Here is a 23,996-nt window from a genome sequence, read left to right on the forward strand (position 1 = left end):
TTAGGCTAATTAGATTCTTCCCCTTGCCATTTGCGTCTCCTATACCCCCCTGCATAAACCTGAGCTTTGGATACATGAAGAATTACAAATAACAATTTTAACTCGTGGATTATAGCAAGTACCAGGCCACCAAACTGTTTGATTTCTGAGTGAAATTAGCCATCTGTCTACACACTCACTTTTACTGCCCAGAATCAGAGCAATAAACTTCTCTTGAGCAATAAGTGAACTTTTGAGAATATGATCCAAAGTATGAAATCAATGAAAAGTATCTATTTTTTCATTCATTTGGACTAGATATGTGACATTTCATGGTACTTTTTGACAGAACATTGCAGTCATTGCTCATCTGAAAATAAATTAAAAAACATGCGGAAAGTTATAAAAAAAAAAAAAAGAAAAAGAAAAAGGGACCTTAGGAAAGTCAGCTATTTTTGACAGTAAGTCAGCTTCTGTGAAACAAAGCCTTGTCTTTCAGAAAGTATTTACGATCTATGAGAAAAAAAAATATATCCTTGGGCTAAAATGTTTATTGGCACCTAAGAGTCTGAAGAGAGCAAGTCAGGCCTGTGGTTTTTTGAGGGCACTTTATCATCGCCTGCATTCTCAAAGGGATCTGTGAATGAATAGAGCTGGATTACTCAGCCTTCTATTCCACGCATATTCCTCTCCATTTTCCTTGGCAAGACTGAGAGCCAAGCTATTTTTAGTTAGGCAGTTTTCTATTTTTAGATGAATATCAGTTAAGAGACATTTGTCAGGAAAAATCTGAAAAAAGAAAAACACAAAAGGGGGAGGGGATGAGGCTTCCCATCCCACATTGCGAAGCAAGCCCTTCAACCTGTAACTCCAGGCGTTTCAGCTGCTTCCAATCTTGGAAAAATAAAGAAAATTCAGAGTTCAGGGATTTAAAAATAAACCTACCCTCTGGCAAACAGACCAAAATACAACAAGATGTTACTATGTGAAACAGTGACTACAAAAACAAAGAACGTTCTCCAATGACTAGATTGGGATAAAACTTTGGAGCTATTAAGTTATAAGAATGTTACACAGACATGTAAGATTTTTCCAGTTTCTAGGCCAGATATATCATGTTTTGGAGAAAGAAACAGTCATCTGTGAAATAGACCGAGTTCTCAGACATACAGATTTATGTTCCCAGTTTGACAAAGAAAGGAACTGTAAAAAAAGTTTGAAACACATGTATATTCTACCTGTATTTTTAATCTTTGTTATCCCACCATTTTTCCAAAAATCCAGTCAAAAAAATTCCTAAAATATTGAAATATTTTTAAAGTTATTATTAAGAACAGAAGTGTAAAAGAAAAATAACATAAGGATCTGACCAGTGATAAGGACTAATCCTCAATAAGTAAAAGCTAGAAGGTTCCTCCATTTGCATCCATTCCTCTTCTTTCATTCCCTACACTCTAATTCTAATTATGGAAAAGCAAGTTAATCAAGTGAGATACTTCACTTTCATTTGACATCTATTAGGATTAAAAAATATGTTTTATGCTAACTAAAACCTTGTTGTAAATAAATCATAGTGGAAAGCTGGCCTTTTTGAGAAAGAGGGGGATAAAGAAAGAAAAAGAAAAACAAAGCAAATCATTCTCTTTGCTGCATTTTTCACTTACTGGACTAATTTGAGATCTATTCAAAATAAAATAAAAGCAATATCTACACTTGACCTTTTATTTTGTAATAAATAGTTTCTGAAAGAAACAGAAAGAGTCAAAAATCTCATATGTGTAAGTGAGAAGGAAAAACGGCTATTTACTGAATCTAGTAGAGGGACTAATTTGGATGGAAAAGAACCAACTTTCACAATTTTCCCACTTTGAAATTTTTCTTTCTATGACGTTGTAGTAGCTAATATAAAATCCAAATTGATGGAATAATGAGATTAGGTAAGAATGTCAGATTTCAAAAGATTTGTTTCTTAATTATTTGCTTGAAAAAATAAAATTAAGATTGATAAAGTGAAGAGGAAGTTTTTTAGCATTTTTGAAAACTGTATTTTCCTATCTTTTTGTACTCACTTTGAATAGTAAAAATATAGAAATAAATTCATGTGAGAATTATGGATTACAAACACATTTTCCAAAGCTTTGAAATTGAAAAGACAAGCAGTGAAAGACTAAAGGAATATTAAACAAACAAACAAACAAACAAATAAATATCTTAAAGCCCATCCCAGGATTTTGTCATACATCTGGTTAGCAATAACAGTTTGGCTCATGTTTACTAAAAATGAAATGAGAAGCAAATACTTAAAAAGCCTAAATCATCATTTAAATGAAGTTCTTTGGCCAGTTGACCCCATCCAATCATCTCCTGGCCTGTGGAAACTGGTAATAGTAGCTGATTTTTAGCAAGCTGGTCTCCAACCAATTTACAAAGGAAATCAATAACGCTATTCCCATTTTACAGATAGGGAAACTGAAGCATTAAGAGGAAATGTGACTCGTCCAAGGTCACACAACAGTATTTGGCGAAGCTATTAATAAAATGAAAGTCTCATGAGTCCTGGTCCAGGGCAGTATCCAATAGACTGCACTGTCTTTAGATCACCCTGAATAACCTTTCTTACATACAAGTTTACTTTCTATAATGCCCCAGATCTTTAGCCCATGGTAGCTGAAATAATTCCGCTGATTTTAGTAGCTGAAGAGCTGACTTGATGCGTATTTCACAGCTTGTTTATATGCAGTATTATGTTATGATGCCAGGAGAAGCAAATACTCTTATTATGTTAAACAAAATCCAACAGTTGCCTTGCTTGTCCTCGAAGGAGCACACTTAGAGAGCTATATGGGCTTATTTACTACAAATATAAAGATAAGAGTCTTAATTGATATGAAGAGGCTTTCAGAATCTAATTAACCTCCCAGCTACTCATTAGCTCTGTGACCTTTAGAAATAATTGACAGAATGAATTTCTTCCCCTTCATTTCATTCAGAACTTCCCCACCAAGTGACTAATCCTACAAGTGTTGCAGAACCCACAGCACACCTGTACATGCAGTAAACCCAACAGCAAAACAGGACTGTGGCATTCCTCTCAGGCATGATACACTGGCCATGCAGCCAACTTTTGCTGCCTGAATGCCAACTTCATTGCAACCTCCTGATGTGCTAAAGATATACTATGTTCTAAGTCTCAAGGAGAATCATTGGAAATTTAGCAGTATTTCTTACATCTCTGTTGGTCGTGCTAAATGTCAGATTCTCATTTTAAACTAGTTCTACAAAGCTTTGGAAATGCATGTAGGTGTGGTACTGAAGGACATGGTATAGTGGGCAGTATTGGTGGTAGGTAAACTAAATTATCTTAGAGGTCTTTCCCAACCTACAGCATTCTATGATCCTATTCTATGATTCAATGATTCTGTGATTAGTTTTGTGTTTTCATTGTGCATTTTTTAAAACAAAGTTTTCTTAGTAAGCAGTAACGAACACACAGACACAAGCAATATTATGAATTCCACCACTCTACACAGAATCACAGAATAGAATCTTAAAGGGTTTGAGTTGGAAGAGACCTTTAAGATCATCTAGTTCCAGCGCTCCTGATATACACAGGGATCCATATAGGCAGGAACCAGGTTGCTCACAGGCCCATCCAGCCTAGCCTTGGATGCTGCCAGGAAAGGGGCATCCACAACTTCTCTGGGCAACCTGTTCCAGTGTCTCATCACCCTCACAGTAAAGTATTTCTTCTTACTCCAAATCAACATGGCTTGGCATTACTTTGTTTTCTAATATCTTAACAATGAAGTGTGTAAAGATGTCTGTTTGTGTTGTAAAAAAAAACAAGATGTGCAATCTGCGAGTAGAATTTATGTGTGTAGCAGTTCAGTACTTTCCAATGTGGAAAATGCAGTTGCATTTGGCACTAGTCTGTCTTGCAATGTTCAGTTCATTCTCCCTCACAAATGCAGGCGCACACTGGGCAAAGTGTGACCTTTCTACAAAAGGTCAGTTCAGCAGCAGACAGTAAAGCAATGAAGATGTGTCACCATGTGGAAAACACACAGAAAAGACAGTGCTAGAAAGGATCTGTAATTCCTGAATTATTTAAAAATGTGACTTCTGTTTGTGAATTAGAACTACCTTTTATTTCCCTTGTAGCCAACCAGCAACACCAACACAACAGCCCTTGGCTAGTTAAAGTATCCTATGGCAGCTCAGGCTAATTCTTGACACAGCCTTCACTATCACTAAGATTTCATCTTAAGAGAATTTCTCCAAATTTATCCAATTACAGTGAGAAAAGGATGGTGGGGCATTGAGTGTAATGCGCTTCCTATCATGCATACTGAAGGAACAGCTGCTGAAGCAATGGAAAGAGGACAGAAGCATTTATCTACACTAGTGGACACAAGATGACAGAAAAAAAAAATTATGCATGGCACTGCAACTGGCAAGAAGCTAAGAAAGATGAAAGCAAGGATGAGTCGAAGGTGAAGAGACCCTCAGTATTGGTCAAAAGGTGCTCATTTTTTGACTGAAAGGGGATTAATGTATTTTACATGGACAATCTTGTTACAGTATAATCATTGCCTTATTTTGTTACTGTTCTTACTGTGCTGTATTTGAAGTAGGGTTGTAAATTTTGTGTGAGAAAGGTGCTGAAAGGACATTATATGCTTCTAAGTATTCAGTGGGAAAAAAACCCCACCCAAACAACAAAAATCACACGCACACACTGAAGAAACAAGTAACACCATAAAACCCAAACCAACACAAGTGTAGGAGAATGCCATGAGAAGCCATGCCAAATGAGAAACCATATTATTATCAGGTTTTATTGAAAGAGAAGGGTATGACACCATATTGTAGGTGTTGAGTTCTTGCAGTTCTTACTATTTGTAAGTGTTTGCAAGGGAGCTTGTATTCCTTCTGCGTGTGAAACTGATTTAGAAAGAAGAATAAAAAGAGAAAAAAAGGATTAGTTGAAAATAGATAACTGTGAAAGAAAGAGTTTTAAGGAATGATCTTTACAAAATTCAGAGATGATCTGGTGGGTGATCAGAATTGATAACTGAAGCTCAGAAAGAAAAGAGAAAAATGGAAGAAGTTTGTGTTTCTCTTTTCTCATTACCAGTGGTCAGTGGTAAAGCAGAGGGGAAGTGAGGAGGTGGATGTATGTGCCAGAAAATGGAAGATATGGTTAATGGGATGAATTTGAAAGGGCTGATATAGTAGGAGAACTTGAATTAAATGCAGTAACCACTGAATCAGCAGGGGAGTGGCAGCCAGCTGGAGAAATGTGACAGTAAGAGCAGGAGAGTCAGAGAAACCAATGTACCAGGGGCCTAAAAAGAGTTGAAAGATGGAGCAATTAGTGAATTGTGGAGGGATGATTTATGTTCATGCTGAGTAATGATCAAAGTATTAGACTTGATGTCTGAAAAACAGAATCAAAAATAAGTTTTAGTGAAAACTCACTAGAGATCTGCTAAAACTGAGCTGGCAATTTGATGTGAAAGAAGTGACAAGGAAGCAAGGACAGTGAGAGAAGACAGGCAGGAAATTTCACTTAAAATAAGCAGATCAGTGGCTTAGTTGAAGAGCCACAATAAATTTCTCTAGCATGGCTAACACAGTAATTGTATTTGCTGCCACTATGCAAAACACTTCTCTGTATTTATAATCTAAAATATGCTCCTCCAGTCAAAGAGGGATATCCTTTCTGAGCTCCTAAGTGGTGGTCTTACGGTGCTTTGGCATCACATTCTATTCTTATCGCAGAGTGACAAAGAAATGTCACTGAAATAAGTTGTGCTACATTTTTATTTTACAGAAGCAAGGAGAGGATATGGCCTTATGTTAAATAAACACAAAAATGCATAATACATGTACTTGTTAGTTGTAAAGCTGACACTCTTGTTCTCCATTTCGTCACTGCTAAAAGGAAATCCTCGTCTATACGACTGTGCTGATGTTAAATGACAGCCCTACAAGGTATATATATGTATTTTGTTAAAGCAGATAGGAGCTGGAGATATTGACAAACTTCTAAGGAGAGCTTGTAACTATTTGTAAGGAAAACTACTGCACCAAAAAATGTGTCATAAGTGCCTCAGGATTTTTGTAATGATTAAAAATGTATCATTTTAAGTAAAGAATTTTAAGTAAAGAATTACAGATCTTCTAGTAGTTGCATGGTAGGATTTTAAATGAGAGCTGCTGAATGCATTGTTTTTAGTGTTTACATACAACACTGGTAAGTTAACATAAAGATGGAGGATCTTTCCTTCTCAGCATACACAGGTACAACAGCTCAACACAGACTCAGCTGCTTCTTCAAGTCACTATATCCAGCCACCAGCATGCAGCTTTTAACTGAAGGAAAATTGAATGAAAGTCTGTGGCGTGAGTGGTTTGGTGGGTGAGGACATAAAAGTTTCAGTTTTAGGAATCAAGTTAACTCTAAACAGAAGTCTCAAAATGAATCCTTTTTTGCAGAACTAATATGTTTTGTAAAACTGCCATACAAATTTCAGTGCGATGCACAGTAGTTGTCACTGTTGCTTAAAATGGACAAACTTGCATGCTGAATGCAAATCTTTCCTCCTTCAAGAGTGTGAATTAAATTTTAGTAACCAGTGGAAATTGTAAGTATATTTACTGGCTAATATCTGAAACACATTTAGCTTGTAGATAATTTGTAGGAGGTGAAGAACTCAGAGACGCCAGACTGCACGTTAATAAACTCCATTTTGAATGAGGGAACTGCAAAAGACAATCTCAGTTATATATATGTTGCATAAAAATGGAATTGTTACATGCGTAAGGAAAGTACAGACTTAAAAAAAATTAAACCAAGAGTTAAAAAATTACCCAGAACTAAGTGAGTTTTAGAATACTCTCTTTCCCTCCATTTTATGTCACACCAGTTATCAGATTATATTGCTGTATGTTGAGTAGGACCAAACTGCTCGATCTGTGCATCACAAGTATTAAAAGATACCATGTTCTAATTACTGATAGCATAGTTCTCCTGCAAGTTGGAAATTAGCTAAATGGTGAAATATGCCAAATATGAATAGAAATTGGATAAAAGATTTTTTTACAATTGAAGTTATATTTCAAATTTCCAAAAGTCTACTTTAAAAAGTTTTTATTAAATCTATGTAAAAATCTAAGAGCACAGTTATTCCCTTTATTTTTCCATTGAAATGTAGGTATTGAACAGTCATTTAATTAAAAATGATGAGATTTAATAATACAGTCTGAAACTCAGAAGTTTCTTGTTGCTCCAGAAAGACAAGATTAAAAAATTGTAAATGTGAAATCTAGCTGTCACAGAGTTAAAAAAAATGGATTGCTTACAAGGAAAATATATCTAATATAGACAGTTTAGCTGTTCAATTTATATATTTAAATATGTGGCATATTATGTATCTAAAAATATCCAAACTACACCAAGTAAGAAATTTCTCAAACTGCAAATTTTTGTGGGCCTTGGTCCTTCATTGCATCATTGTTCATTGATATTGTTAATTATCAAGGCATGGTAATACGGGACTTTATTCTAAACTTCTGCCTGCCCAAGAATTCCTTAGATTCTGGCCTTGGCGTGGCTTATGTATTTTGCATTGCAGATAGAACATCGAAAACCATAAAAGCAAAGCAGTCAAATGACTTAATTCAGAGCTGACAAAAAAAAATAAATGGAAAAGAGACCATAAAAAATGCACTTCACTGATAGACTACTGAAATAAAAGAATGTTTATTTCAGATACCTATTTTTATCTGGCCACTTTCAGAGCAGTGAAAAGTGATTCTAACAGAATTTTGAATAATTCTGAATAAAAATCATGCACTGATATGCAAAAGTGCCCATAAACGGATACAAACTGGATCACTATTCATGAAGGAAAAGAATTTGATAGGTGCAAAAAGTGTTCCTTCTGAAAATTTCAAAGCTATAATACATTAGACATTACTTTAAATTCTATATTTTCACCCAAGTTCCTTGAAAAAACACAGCCCTCGTGGCCAGAAGTTTTCATTCATTGCAAACAAGTAATAAGGCTCTAGCAAGTGGCTTACTCACCCGTTCCCACCAGAAATCCTGCAGGAAAGAGTAAAGATATCACAGGAAACTTTTCCTGCTAAGAATAATCTGGCTTTCTGCCAGTAAAAGAGGACAGGGAATTATTTTGGGGACAGATTTTGAATTCTGCTGAACAGGACATGGGCCAACCAGTTTTGAGTGACAGGAAAGGCTTCATGTCTACGTAGGAGGTTTAAAGTAAGAGAGGAAAAGAGATGGTGGTGGAAGAAATTATATAATTTCTTCTTAGTCCTAATTCAAAATTTTTTTTTTTCTCTCTTGTCAGAACCTCATCTTACCCTAACAGAGTAGTTGTGGGGGTTCACAGAAGAAGCAGAACAGTACAGTCTTATACATTAGCTTAAGGATAGACTGAAAAGTGATGTAGATTACTGTAATCTTTGCTGATCAATGGTGTTGAATTGTGACATCTTGCAACAGGTGTAATGATGCCTATTATGCTGTATGCCAGCTCAATTTACACACATTCTTTCTTCCATTGCCAATCACATATACATGAATAACGCAGGTGCCATTTCCAAAAGTGCCCTTTCAACAGCATCCAAGTTATTTAAAATTGGAAACTAAAACCTTTAAAATCATCTGGAATGATTTAAGTGTGTAGGCTAAGGTAGTCAATAGCATGATCAAAGTTTTATTGATTTCCAAGGCAAGCCCATATTCTTTCAATAGTTGCTTAGGTGCTCTGATAAAAGGACTCGTATAAAACACATAAGCAGTTCTTCAGATATGTTTTGCTATTACAAAAAAATGGTTGAGAGCTACATTTATGTTGAATGGTTTGAATCTTAATGTGATTAGATATTAAACTGATTTTTCTGTAAATATTAGAGCTTAACATTGAAAAACTTGAATTTTAATGAATAATTGCCAGTAATGGTAGATACAACATGCCTTGCCTTGTTCAATTTTTAAAATGTAATCATAAGGTGTCTCCATCATTCTGATGGTATTTCTTTGATATTGCTATCATTATATTATGGTAACAGCATTCCATACAAGAGAGAGCTGAAGCAATATAACTCACAAGTAAACTTTTCTTGCATTCTATTAAACCCTCCCAATTCTGTAGATAAGCAAAAAGCTTCTAAAAATGCCTTACAGCACTAGTTCTAAATCTTTCTCACATGTCTTTTAGAGTGCATTTTTTCAGCTCCTTCTGGCTGGAGAACATTCTAACTTTCCAAGTGAGGAGAAAATGCATGCAGTGCTTTCCAGGGAGCGTATCATTGGGAGCAGCCATGAGACAGGATTTTCAGCAGGGAGGTGGTGGTAAAAGCATGGAGAGGACTCAAGCGACAAAGCAGGACAGAAAGCTGAACAATTGAGGGCTGGTGACACCATCACAAGTACATCTGCTGAGCGTTTCAGACTCAGCAGGGTAACACAGCTCACAAAATAAACAGTATCTCTCAAATCTCTGCTGCTCTCCTGAATCTCACACACTGTCTTCAGCTCCCCCAACAACATGCCTCCATCCCTGTTCTGCTCTCTTGCTGCTAGATCACTTCACAGGACCATTCTGTCACCCTTTTAAAAGTGTGATTGGGCCTGTCTGACTCACTGAGCACAAAATCTTACCTCAACAATATCTGAATTCGTTCGACTCTCATGTGGCTCATTATACTCAGTATACTTCAGCAACACTTTGTCCATATCCGTGCTGGCATACTGGAACAGTTTGTTGGTGCTGTTGAAGATTATTAGAGCAATCTCGCAGTCACACAGAACACTCAGCTCATAAGCCTTCTTCATTAACCCAAATTTCCTCTTTGTAAATGTCACCTGGAAGAAAAGCAAAAAAAAGGCTGTAAAAAATGCCCAACTTGATCTTTGCAGCCCCCCCCCCTTTTTTTTTTTTTTATTAAATATACATGTTCACAGTAGTCTTTGAATTGAACAAGTTCAGAAGGAAAGTACATACATACAAATGGTTTCAAAATAGAATATGTTTGTTATCTAAGTGAGGAAACATATTTAATTCTCACTGCACAATACTCAAGGTACAGGTAAAAGGCATGGCACATTTTCAAGCAGAACTATATGGTGTTGGTGCTACATCTTCCTGTGTAAATTTTTAACTCACATAGTTATGCCTTGAACACCCTCACCCTGTGCTGCATACACTTTCCCATCAATTTTGTAAAACTGCAGCTTAGATTTGCAAAAGCAAATAGCTTGAACACACGCAGTAAATTTCTATTGTTGATAGCAATTCACTTAAATCAGTTCCAACCAACTCCTAGTTTTTCAACACAAGGAATTATTTCATACAGAATTTAAGTTGTATATAAAGATAAGTTGTTCAGACAATTCAGTATACTTTTGGAGAAATATATAACATAAAAAAATTAAGTAAATCTTATTTAATGCTTACATTTTCATGTGAAAAATGAGAAATATACAATAAATATAAAAACACTAGTCGCGAGCAACAACTGAAATATGGCCTCTTCCTAAGCACATATGTATCATATTTTTTCTCCTTTCAATTTAGATGTTGAGGAATATGAATTGGCATTTTTTAATATGAGGGACTGTGGGTCACATTATGAAAGCGTGGACTTATTGTTCCCAGTAGATTAGCTTGTGCGCTGACACCTCAAGCAAGCTGAGGTAGTAAGAAAAGCATTTGTACTTAACTATAATTTTACACAGAGACTGTTTTAAGAAAGACTCTGCACAACAAATACGTAAATGCTTTTCTTCCTATCTTTCCTGCAACATCTTACATGTTCCAATAATGTGTTTAAAGTGTTTAAGCTAATAGTATGCTTGAATGTTTCCCTTTCCTTAGTAATTTTCCGTTTTTTAGTAATTTTCAGTGATGTCATTTTTTCAGATAAAATATGGTTTGCTAAACCTATTACTAATCAAATTTAACATGCAGGCAAGATATTTGATATAGCAAGGACTGGTACTCAACAAAGTTTACGTCTGCCTAATTCCATACTTGCTGCTTAATGACCACAAGCAGTACCTCTGCACTTTAATGCTGTGGAAAGAAGATTCCTCTATACGTGGTTCATAAGACTGCTGTTTTATCTCATCAAACTCCTAATGCAGGTTAATGCTAACTGCAACCCCAGCCTACCTTTAAATCTCACTAGGCCATGCCATGGAAAACGTCACCTTTAAGTATTTCTAATCCCTATTTGCTGTCCATCTCAAAAAGAATGGGCTGTGTGCCAGCACCATGAACAGTTATTCTCCCAAATGTATACTGGATGTCGCTCCTCTTATGTCACTTCAGTTTCTCTAGCCTCTGTCAAAGAACTATGAAGAAAAATACATTCCCATTAAGTACAATTATTCAATCATTATATAAACACATTTTACTCAGCCCTCTTCTCAAGTATGTGTAATTGATTTTAAGTTCTATCTCATCTGTCTCAATGGCTTTTGAGTTTGGGAATGAATAATGTGATAGGTAACAAAACTACATTTAAATTCTGCAAAGTAAACTAGTCTTTCAAACACTCTTTTAGTATTTTCTTTGATTATGGAAATTTGCAATGCATTTGTTGAAAAACAGCTATATATTTAACATTTTTTAAGAAGCCTAACATACAGAGGATAAAATGGACTAACTCAACATATTTTTCTGCAACTAAAATGCCTTTCAATCAACTTGTAGACCACAGCGCTGTAGGTGGAGTGTCTCTATACAGTACGGTTTCTGTTGCACGTAAACCTCAGAATTTAGCATGTTACAGCTTCTCACCATCAAAGAACACTCCAGCAAATGTCTTTTAAAGCCACTGTTTGTGTTTACTGTTAGGTCCGCCTGAACATTTAGAGTAACCACACAGCTGTGCTGCACAGCACATACTTATTTCATAATACTTATCACCAGAATAATACTGGCTGGAGTTCCTTTTTGTGGAAACTGAAGAAAGAACAAGAGATTAGCTAGATACTACTTTTTTTTTTTTCTTTCATTTTTTTTAAAAACATAATTTCAATTTCTCTGAATTTGATTTGCTGTTAAACTTCTTGATCTTTGTAACATTTTCTATATCTATTAGAGAAAGATTTATGCAACCGCTACTCGAAGCATTAAAAACAACATCATCTATGGCAATGTTTCTACAGTAATCTGCAATTTTACTTTTTTACTATACAGTTAATTGTTGCATATTTATACATATGTATAAAAATGTATGTAACAACTGTATATACGTGCAATTTCCATGCTATTGAAACAGTTTCTGGTACGAGTCAGCTCGTACTTTTAAGTGTATAGTGGAAGGTCAGTAGCCTCAGAAGATTATGAATATTCCACAAACTGGAAAAAAATGATCTTTTTGCATAGTCTTTTCTGTGCAGCTACACAAGGAAGATGAAGATACTTCTCTACATACTCTAGAGTGAGGAGTGAGGAGTAGAACCAGACATTTTCCCTATTACTTAATTTTGGTGTTTTGGTCTGAGTTTGCTAACCATCAGTTATGTTAACCACACTCATTTATACTAATAGTATCAAATAAATGTTGTCTAAGGTAACAAACAGATATTTTTCTGTTATTGCAGAAACTTTGCAAAGTGGTAGTAAAACTTATGTAAAGCATTTAGATTTTTTTTGTGTCTAGGTATAAGGTAGTGTGAAATCTGCACCTAAGATGGTCTGCCTGCATTTACGAAATTTACTTCAACTGACTCAGTGCTGAGAATGAATAAGACAAACACAATTCACATGACATGAGCTTCTGACTCACTGCAGCTACAGTACCAAGAACCCAAGTGGTCACACAGTCACTTTACTATCCTATGCTGCATTCAAAATTCACAGTAACGATAGTATCATACGTCATTAGTGTCATTTTGTCATTTGACATTAAGTGCACTAGTGACACTGAAAGTAAACACACATCCAGTAAAGCAATTATTCAACATATTTTAAAAAAGCACATTAAAAAATAATAATAATAATAAACCAAACAGGATGCGTTTTAACAGTATTTGCTCAATATTTAACTTTTTTTTCAGTGGAAAGAATCCAATCACTTTAGTGATAAATTTAGATTTAGATTCTTTCCCACAAATTTTAGTTAAGGCACGGCTAGTTATGCCTGCTGTCTAAACCACTAATAGTCTGTAGATCTTTTTCAGTTTACAGTTTTTCTGCTTTTTAGAAGCACGATAGCCTATGCATGAAGTCCTTTCTTTCTGGGCTACTATATTTTATAATGGTAGTGTAAGAACAAATAGGACTGAATACAGAGTGGAGGGAGGAAGTGGAACAGATAAGAGGACTGCATTCAACTGTTTTTAAAGCCTTATTTTAGTATGTATATGAAAAACAAAAGATTTGCAACCACAACACCATTTTAAAATACTTTTATGAGGCTTTTTAAAGCATAATTGTAAACGTATTGCAGAAATAGCAGGGTGTGGAGTGTACCACATTTTCCTCTGCAACGTAACTAAAAACCCCATGAATTCCAACCCTGCACAAAACAACCTTTCCAGCCCTTAGCAAAAAAAACTCACTAGTTTGCTACTACTAGTTGTCTTCACACTATAGTTTACTTTTTTATTTAAGAGTCATTTAAAAAAAAAAATTAAAGCTGTCCTCAAAGCAGGAATAGTTACTAAATTCTGCAGCTTTTTCATGGGCAAAGAAGAATATATGCTGATGACTTTAAACACTGTGAACAAATCAGACACTGATTTTAAGCATTGGGAAAATTGAAAAAAAATGTGATGAACCAAACTTTGAACTTCCTTGATATAAATCAATGTAAGCTTTTAATGCATTTTGTATTAAATTCTGGCTAACAATGAGAACTACGATATGTGCCAAAAGATAGGCATTGATAAAAAAGGATTGTTAAAAGGACATTTTTCCACTTCAACTCTGTCTCTTCTTCAGTACCATGGAAACACCTCTCAACTAGCTCTTCAAGCATAAATCTGCAAGAGTCTTCTGATGGATGTTTCATGGACTAGTCACTTCAGTGTATGTGAACAGATCTGTAAACAGCCTGAATCCACGGCTACATGAGCTTACACTGTGATATGTTCCATTTTGTTGGTAATTTGTGCCAGAGTCAAAATTTAATCCCTAGTAAAAAAAAGATGAATAAAACTATGTATGCACTGGAAGATTTATTTATTTATTTATTTATTTTTATCATGGACATTAATTCATCAATGTGCTGAAATATAAATTTAGATATGTTTGCACACGTTCACACATGAATGAGTCCATCTCATTTTTCAGTCCAGATAGTTTAAGACGAAATGGTAGTAGTGGTCATGGGCTATAGTCTTTATTTATCTAAACCTTTAGCAAGAAAAGATGCTATGGATGCTAATGCATCAGTAGAGGACATGAACCAGCCATAAGCACTATTCATTTGATGACTATAGTCTTCAGGACACTTTACTTATATATTTATTTTAATTCAAGTCCCTCTAGTCCTTCTGATATCATAGACACTTTGAAAGGCTGAATTTTGGATGACTGAGCTATTACACCAATGTAATTATGAGTTCTCTACATTTGTTACTAACAACCGTAGCACATGTGCTAATGTTTTCTGTTTTGAAAGTACCAGCCCTGTGATCTTTACAGCCATTCTTCCCACTCAATGGCAAAGTATCAGTGTTCTCCTTACTATTTCAATTATACTGATACATAGATGCTGACATAGGAAAATGAGAGATTCAGGGAATTAGCAAATAATGATTCTCATATTCATTTCCTGCTATTAAAGGTATAACTAACTAGTGAAAAATAGGGATAATTGATGCATAGAAGTATCAGATATGGATGCTGCCTGGTCAAGAAAAAACATTATTCTCTTCATCCTTATTTCATAGTATCTAAATTTTCTACACAGGAGCTAGATCACTAACAGTAGAAAAACATAAGTGACAATTAGGTGGTATTATGCAAGCCTACCTAACCTTAAACACAGTAAAATGAAAATAGCCATGTATAAACCAAGAACCTACTGACTAAAATGCACCGCCAGGCACATCACCGTATGCTGAAAGCCCAAATAGAATCACAGAATGGCTTAGGTTGGAAAAGACCTTGAAGAAATAACTAGTCGAGAGGAGAGAGCTCTTTGTCATATTCTCTCTCGTATTTGATTTTTGTTTAGAACTGTTTGTCATATGACAAGGCTCATCTGCAACAGCAGCCCTGAATGGGACTGGGAGGCAGCGCCAGTGCTAGGATTCACTCTAGACAAATCTTCCTTTATGCAGTGCCCGGCACATCGTATTAAATGAAAGGCCCTTTAAAGAGTATTGAAGAACCCTTCAGCAGCCTGCTTCCACTTTCTTGTAACCCTCTACCATAATGAGCAGGGATGAGACAGCAGTGATTTATGTTGGTGAAAGAGCTATTGTCCTGGAAAGCCTCGAGCGTATTGAGCTATGCCTTGCTGAATAGTCCAGTTAAAGAGGAGTTCTAAACAGGATGCCCTTAAATTATGGTTACAACAAATAAAGTGTTCATGATCTATATAAAAAAGAAGGTTTTGTACCACTTTGTTAATCCCTATTTTTATCATATCAAAACCATAAAATAGTAATATTGCTCAGTCTACTCAAATCCTACACATGACGGTGGATCTCAAAGGATTTTTTCCTTTGTAAATCAAGAGAGGAGGGATAACTGGGAGGTGTGTTAATTAATGGATGATACAACTACTCATAAATTAGTAGGCTATGCATTATCAGCATGCTTCCTGCTTTGAATTACAATTTAAGGTCCAAAATTAGGCAAGGATGCAGGAATAACAATGGTTAACCTCTGATACATCAATTCCTTTTATGGAATCTGAGAGATAAGACTAAGTTCATTACATACAGATACACACATACGTATGCATTATAGGCAAAGACATATTAATGAAAAAAGATCTCCATCAAAAAAAATTGTAACTGATAAAATACACGAGAAAACCAACTTCTTTTTTTGGTGTGCTATCACCAGTTTTGGCAGGTACAAATGGATGTTTAGAGTAAAAAAACATGTTTACTAGTTCTGTGCTGCTAAAATGTTCATAAGGTAAAGGTCAAAGAATATTTCTTTCCCTGCTGAGCAAATGGTCAGGAAGCACATTTGTCTGCATTTCCTGTCATAACAGGAAGAGTGTAACTTCTTCCTCTCCACAATGGCTTCAGTTCTGCTTCCCACCTCCAGGTCTTTCTCCCTTAGGGCTTTTCAAACCATTCCTTGCAAGACAGTAAAGCTGCGACTGTCTGTATTCTTTTCAGCTCTGCTGTACTGGCAGATACTTCATTCAGTACTGAAATCTCTTAGGTTTCTTGCTCTCACTTCAGATTGAAAGTAATTTGACCTAAATATTTACCTTATGTAATTCACTCTAAATTATATTCAGAACATACATTTGTAATACAAGCACACTTAACCTTAGATAAAATACACTCTAGAAATTCATGCTTCAGATCAGCAACTCCCTTTTAACATTTCTTCATGTGCAGTCTAAGGTAACATGAAATAGGCTGTTTTAGGCTTGTACAGATAACTATAGTTTTGAAGTGATAAAAACATGAAGTGTATTCCTTGCTTTGCTTATGGAGGCCTAGCCTAACCTCATAAAAAAAGAAAAAGAAAGAAAAAGAAAAAAAGAAAAAAAAAAAAAAAAAAAAGAAAAAGAAAAAGAAAAAGAAAAAGAAAAAAGAAAAAGAAAAAAAGCACCAGGGCCTAAATATAGACCTAAAATATGAAGGATATATTTTATTGTGTGCAATTTAATGCAAGCACGAGAGGTGATTGAAGAGCATGTCATCTTTTAGACAAAGGTTCACTGAGTGGAATGATATTCAGTTGCATAGTTAAACATTTATGCTTTTATATGGAAACATTCCCTGGGGAAAAAAAAAATAATCACACAATCACAGATCCTGAATAATATAAAGATTGAAAATATCTGGAAACTGGTGGACAGAAGTTTCCTGTATAACTTGTGTTCATGTTAGCACTAATATGCAATGCTCTTCTCTATTTCTACAGGGAAGTTTTTGCTTCAGCCGAGTCTCTTTCTCTTTCCTTTTAAATAGACCTGAAGCACAGATAAAAATAGATGCATGTGGCTGAAATTAGTTTTGAAACTAGCTGCATTAGGTATCGAAGTCAGTAGAACAAATCTAGGTCTTCCTGCAAATGGTCATTTCCCTCCAGGATATTCTTCCTCTGTCCCATAACTCTCTATACTTATCAGCTTTCATTTGCTCTCTATTGAGCTTGGTAACTGCAGCAAGTGCTGTTTCACAATTTTACAGATTTGTTGGAATAAAAAAAAAATGATAGAAAGTTATATTCAGGAAAAAGTTAAGAAATACTGCAATATCCCATAGATTAACATAGACATGATACTTTAAAAGGAGCATCTTTAATATTCAGATACCTTCACATTGAAGTATACATACCCTATGGTGTTTAATAGCACTTCAGCCCCCAGCTTACAAATTGAAAGTTTTAAAGCTTTCAGTGATCAGTTTTAAACAGTGAGCTAAGCTCAATCCATTTTTAACTATGACACTGTCAACAGCATGCTTCACAAGCAGGAAAGAGAAAGGCAGAACTAATGGCAAGATGATCAGAGGGACTGCTGTATAAGAACAGATATTCCTGAATGCGAACCTGGAAAATGAGCATATTAAAGCAAGAGGGTGTTCCTGACCTGATACCAGAACGTCATTAGGTTAATAAGCCATCTTTCCTGTATTTAGCTCACAGACTGTGGATTTAACATTTTGTAAGTGACCTTGTATGATAACGATAATACAGTATCATGATTTCATTACACCTATTTATTTTAAGCTCTATCTGAACTGTTGTGAAGAAGTCTCAAATGATCCCTGTCCACAGCAGATACAAAAATGCCCTCCTAAAATATAACACATTATTTCAAACTGATCAAAAACAAATAGAAAATAAAAAAAAAAAGAAATAAAAAAAAAGGAGTTTTCTGAGTGGAGTGCAAATTCTTCTTCATATGTTGATGATGATAGAGCTCCTTGATTTTTTTTTTTTTTTTTTTTAATTCAGAGGGCCCAAGAAAATAAAGTCCACATATGTTCTTGCAAAAGTCTTTCCTCTTTTTTTTTTTTTTTTTTTTTTTCTTCCTCAAGCAGCCCAGAATTCTTTACAACAGCCTCCTCCAATGCACAAAGTAGCAATTTCTGCACAATGGCCTTGTAGTAGCCAAGAACTTCCAATATCACATATTAGTATCAATGCTTTTGATTATCAGTTCTATCACTGATGCAAGGAATAACATATGTGCATGAATAACATGTACCCTCATGGGCTGTTTGCAAAGCTACTGCAACTTCATGAGCCCAAAAAACGTATTTATAAAGCAATATTATCCAGTGTCACAATAGGAAAAAGAAAGTATCTGGTCACTTTGACAGCTTATAATATGGTACTCTTGATAATTTTCATTTACATTCAAAACCATTCTGGTAACAAAAATACCCAATAAATACTTTAGCCCTAGCACTTATTAATACTCTTTCTCCATCTGGCAAGAAGCACAGCAAGAAGGAATGTTTTAAGTGGGCGTTTCTGAAAAACTCTCAACTGAAGAGAACTTAGGGTCAATTACAGAAGATTCAAACATCCTTGCTGCCTCTGTCATTAGAGAAAAGAAAATACAGCCAATCCACATGAAGTAACATTACATTGAAAACTCCTGGTAGTTAAACTATTGATTTTTACGCTCATCAAAGTCAATGTTTCATGTTTAGGTTGCAGTAGTTTCACATACACCAAGATTTTGAAGTTTCAAATAGATTCCAGAAGGCTGCAATTTACACTCCATGTTGCATATTCCTATGAGATTAGCAGCCAGCGATTTGACACATTACTCTTTTGGACAGTTTCAACTTACATTTATTACCAGCATGGTCACTGAAGTACACAAATCCAGTCTACTAGGCTGCTCTAGAACTCTTGAAGGGAGTTCAGCACTGCTTTTGTCCTCCTCAGTTCACTCCAACAAGTATTTTGAACAGTAGGTAAGTCTCTTACCACAACAGTCAGTAGCATGGAAGAAAACAGTGGTTTTACTGAGAAAACAAGCACTCCATTCGAAGGTTAATATAAAGAGCTAGTTAGGACAATGGGCAGGTGATTACTAGAAACATGAGGACAGAAATCATCTTCCGCAGGACTTAAGCAGCTTAAGTTCTTTTGTACAAACTGTGTTATCCATTAGAGTGGAGAGGACAAAAAAAATCAACTTTTGGTGCATCCTCTGGTTTGATAAATGCTCCTTATCTTTCTCTGCTGTCCTGAATTGAATTCACATGCTTGAAAACAACTGAGGATGCATAGCCTGTGTATATCATATTCCCATCTAACATGCCTTGTACTGTGAAACTACAGAGTTTGAACTTAAAAAACAGTAAGGCAGTTACAAGTCAACAGATTTGCTGCTGTTCCTATGACCATGTTAGGGACAAGTAATAAGAAGGCATAAGAAGGTTTAATCGAACTTTATATTAGGGGAATAAATGCAAAGAGGATAAAACTAGCAGAAACACTTTCTAAACTATCTTAAAATATATTAATAGAAATAAGTAACATAGTCAAGCCAATTATAACATGTGGAGGGTAAAGTAATGTAAATCTAGGTCTTCAGCCTGACAGCAAATATGACTAATTGATGACTTTTATAAAACTAATAAGATAAACTCTTTCTGCACTACTTTTTTTTTTTTTTTAATTTAAATTTTGGTATTTTAGGTTTACTGATAATAATTAGTACTGAATGTGGGTGATAGAAGCCTTGAAGCCCTACTCTGAATCACTTGAAACACTATTAGTATGCATTTTAAAAACAAATGTAGCCTCTTGAAAGACTTTTTTTTTCCCCTCAAAACTGGGGATTAAGTTCTCCATAAATTCTGTATTTGAGTAAACATATTGCCATAACATTAATAATTAGGAAGTCTTTAGCATCATTTACAAAATGATAATTCATATTCACTTCAAAAAGAAAACCTGGCAGTGTGGGAAGTTCCAAACAACTATTGTCTTAATATTTAATGATAAATGTAGTTCAATATTCAAAATCCAATTCTGATTCCATGCTATAAACCAGTTAAAACAAATACAAATACAATAGTGGATTTATGCTGATAGAATTACTGCTTTTTGGCTTGGCCCACCGCAATAGGCAACCTTTAGGGAAAACACAGAATATATACATCATAATCATTGTTTTTAGTTTTAAATGTGATTTTATGCTACTAGCACAAGTGACTACTTAGGCTATAGGCTTTAAGCATTTGAGGGAAAATTCTTTAAAAGTATGATTTATTGTTATGGTTTGAATCTTAAGGAATGAAATCATTAAAGTCCATGGACAACATAATCACTTCTTAAAAACAACTTATGAATATGAAGAAATTAAAAGAATAAATGAATAGAATTAATATACTGATAGTAATTCAGTATCAAGTTCTTCGAAGAAAGCTACTGAACATTACTGACAAATTGCAGGCACATGTATGAAGAATGCTAATCACAGGGTTAAATAATTTTATGGAGATCTTCTCACACTTGTGAATCTCCAGTTTCAACAAAACATCCATTTTTTTATTTACATCAAATGCAAACAGCATTATTAGTTAGGAACATGTTATTTAATAAATACAGCATGCCAGTGTTATTGTGTATTGGTTTTAGAGTGTGTTGGGCTATCCAAATGTTTTAAAAATTCATATTCAGATAAGAAAACAATTATTCTTTTTTTTAATGAAGTAGTCATTATTTCATGCAGGATGTAAAAATAAAAACACTGAAAAGATGTAGAAAGAAATACTTTGAATGTATGAATTTAAAAGAAACTCATACTGAAAATAAATTCACAGTATAATAGGTCACAAAATGCAGTACTGTAAGCCTGAATCCTGTAACAACTTGCAGATGTGCTTAAGTGTGTGTATTACACGCTGAAATCAAAGTGAATACAGAGGGGGTCCAAGGCAAAACATACGCATCGGCCTTTGTAGATTCAAGGCCTTAAGTAATAAATTCCTAACTACACATATTTGTAAACTTGAAAAACCTGTGTAAGGTTTCTGGTTGTTTCCAAAGTGCACTTTTTCTCTGATGATCTTCAATACGTTACATATATGTATACATACACACAAATATATGCATTTATAGAAAGCTATCACCTTTTTGATCACTTACGGGAGTAAGCCACCCTGTAAATACAGTATCAATCTCAACACCAGTATTGTTGTTACTCACCTGTCTGTTACGCTCATCCATAATCCTTGTAATCTGAATCTTTTTTCTCCCCATAGTCCCCGTTTTTTTTCCTCTCCTTCTTCCTTAAAATTATGTATTTTCCCTTCTCTTTTCTTCCTCTTTCCTGTTTCCTCAAAACAAGCCTCCTTCTTCAGCACTTGCACTATTCAGTTCACAGTCCCCTGCATCCGTTCCTGCTAAACACAGAAAAGAAACAGAATGTTACTACTAATTGATAACTAGATGAAAGTTTTCTGGAGCCAACAACATGTCCTAATTATAATTTATTGCATAATAAATTTTAATACATCTTTACTGCATCTAGAAAGTAAGTACTTCAAAGAGACATAATAATACAATTCGAAGTTTTCTGCTTGTGAATAAACCCACCAACACATCGAGAAATTAAAAGGACTAAAATTCACGTTGCCAAAACTTTAACGGAATTAAATATCTCTAGTTTTAAATATCACTCACTGCAGTAATATGAAAAATTACCTAAATCAGAGAGTTAATGAACCTTTCTGTACCTATGTATGCTAAGTAGGCCAGCTAATTCATTTCTGAAGGGAAAACAATCTTGTGTTTTGACAGCAGAGGTGATAATGTCCCTCATTATGCAAATAGGATGGACCTTTATTGTAGTGTTATTTGATATATGAGAGATGTCAGCTAGTTTAAATCCAACTTTTTAAACTTTATTTTTCAAGAATGTAGATTACCACATTACTCAACATACCAGAGAAATTGTGAGTGTATTTTCTCTCATTTCATTTCAACATAAATTCCAAAGGGTACTGACAAATGATTTATTAGCAGTAAATATGTTCATCTCTCCTTATGAAAATTCTTGCACCAGAAGCCAAGCTATGAAGCACAGAATAGTGAGGACAGATGATAAATTAAGAATCTTTAGAAAAAGACTTTCACAGTTTCAGTAAGGAACTGATGTTAGCTCCCTGAACTTTACAACACCAATATTGTTGCAAGTGAGGACTGTTAGATATGATATATAAAAATACATGATGCAGTAAGAACTCCTTATTTCACCAAATGTTGTTAAGTCACATATCTGTAGAGTATAAAATATTTTTAGCAAAAAAAACCCCTCAACATGAAATAAAATTAAGAAAATACAGCCGTGATGTTCAGAATACTTCTGTATAAGGTGCCTCTTCTTTTTTTTTTGATCTTTATTTGAAATAATGTTTACATATTCTGAATAGTTCTTTGTAGTATAGAAAAGATAAAAAAATAAATAAGATTCATTTAAAGTGACTTTTAAAGTTTGTTTTTATTTTTCCCCTCTGCGTATTAGAAGTATTACGTTGTAAATCAAAATTTAGTAAATTAAAAACAGGCTGTTGTCTCCTTATTTGTAAAGTTCATGGTGTTGCAGCCAACCAGATGAATTCTCTCAATATCTTATGTAACATTAAGCCAATGTCCTGGGCATTTAATCCACTATTTGGCTCAGACTGAAAGCTAGTGAGGTAGAAAAGCTAGACCTCGCTCATGATGATCTTCAGTTCTCTCTTTGCATACAATAAACTTTAAGCTTCTTAGTGTTTTATCACTCCAAGAAAAAAATAAGTTAACAAGCAAGCAGTCAGTCTGAGTTTTCTAACTAGCTGTTACAATATAATTAATTTACTAGGTGAGATAGATTTTCAAATATATGACTTACTATCTTTCTGTCCATTAATACCTTTGTGTATTATGTTTTAGGCATATTTATGGATGCCTAATTACTTACCATAATGAAGAACATGGCATGTAACACGTTAAACTTTATATTGCCAATTTTATAAAATACAAAGGCTGCAAAATTTTTGCTGCTTTTAAACTTTAAAAAACAGGTCAGTTGTTTAAAAAGATGCGATGGTACTTGATCATATTTACAACAACAACAAAATAAAAGCCCAACCATTGAAATACACTCCTCACAAGTATTTCTTAAACTTTTCTTCTAAACAAAGGTAGAAGACAGTCTTATCTGATTCTTAGTGTTGACAAACAGAGTCTATTTTCAGAAACAGCCTTAAGTTTCCTCAGACTGGGTTTCTTTCCTGTTTTTCCTGTAGTCTTACCTCTGATACAAAGAGCAAGTTAGAATGGCGTTTCCCATGAACATGTGGGACCCAAAGGAGTCTAACAGGCTTTCTTGTCATGGTAAGCCAATACACTAATCCATAGCAAATGCATATGGAATAATTTCCTTTCATTCAGCTGAAGCCAGTGACACTATCGGCTTACAGCACTATGCCTGCCTAAGCTCTTATTCACTTCAAGGTGGAAGGTCAAGGTGGACAGATTAGAGCAGTGGTGACAGGGTTAGCAAGGATGAGAGCTGCTTTGCAGATCAAGATGACAATGCTGAGTGAGTTTGGAAAAGATCACTGAATGTTGCAAACATTGATCAGGGAAAACAAACCTAGTGAAGGAACAATGTCTAGTTTCCTTGTCACACTCTTATCAGTTCCACATTTAAGACCAGTCTTCAAATAACAAAAGCATATACAGAGACATTGAAGTCAAAACAGTTAAAATACCTGCTTTCTGAATTCCGTTTTTCACTATCTGGAGTAATCTACTAACTGTGCTAGCTTTACTTTAATTGTAAACAAGGGTATGCAAGCAAACAAA

General features: G+C 34.8%; 1 protein-coding gene across 1 annotated transcript in view; it reads right to left on the reverse strand.

Moving 5' to 3' along the window:
- The window catches only part of MEF2C (myocyte enhancer factor 2C), a gene marked incomplete at its 3' end in the record, with an annotated part of 128,694 nt that overhangs the window by 47,431 nt on the left and 57,267 nt on the right, over positions 1-23,996 (reverse strand). Inside the window, exons 3-4 of the mRNA XM_079548132.1 lie at positions 21,351-21,547; positions 9,677-9,880 (exon numbers count right to left, since the gene is read on the reverse strand). Coding sequence (XP_079404258.1) covers positions 9,677-9,880; positions 21,351-21,404 — 258 coding nt within the window. The 5' untranslated portion in view covers positions 21,405-21,547. The remainder of the gene's footprint in view (positions 1-9,676; positions 9,881-21,350; positions 21,548-23,996) is intronic.

Source organism: Tetrao urogallus, assembly GCF_951394365.1.
Source record: "Tetrao urogallus genome assembly, chromosome: Z".
NCBI classification, from domain to species: Eukaryota; Metazoa; Chordata; class Aves; order Galliformes; family Phasianidae; genus Tetrao; species Tetrao urogallus.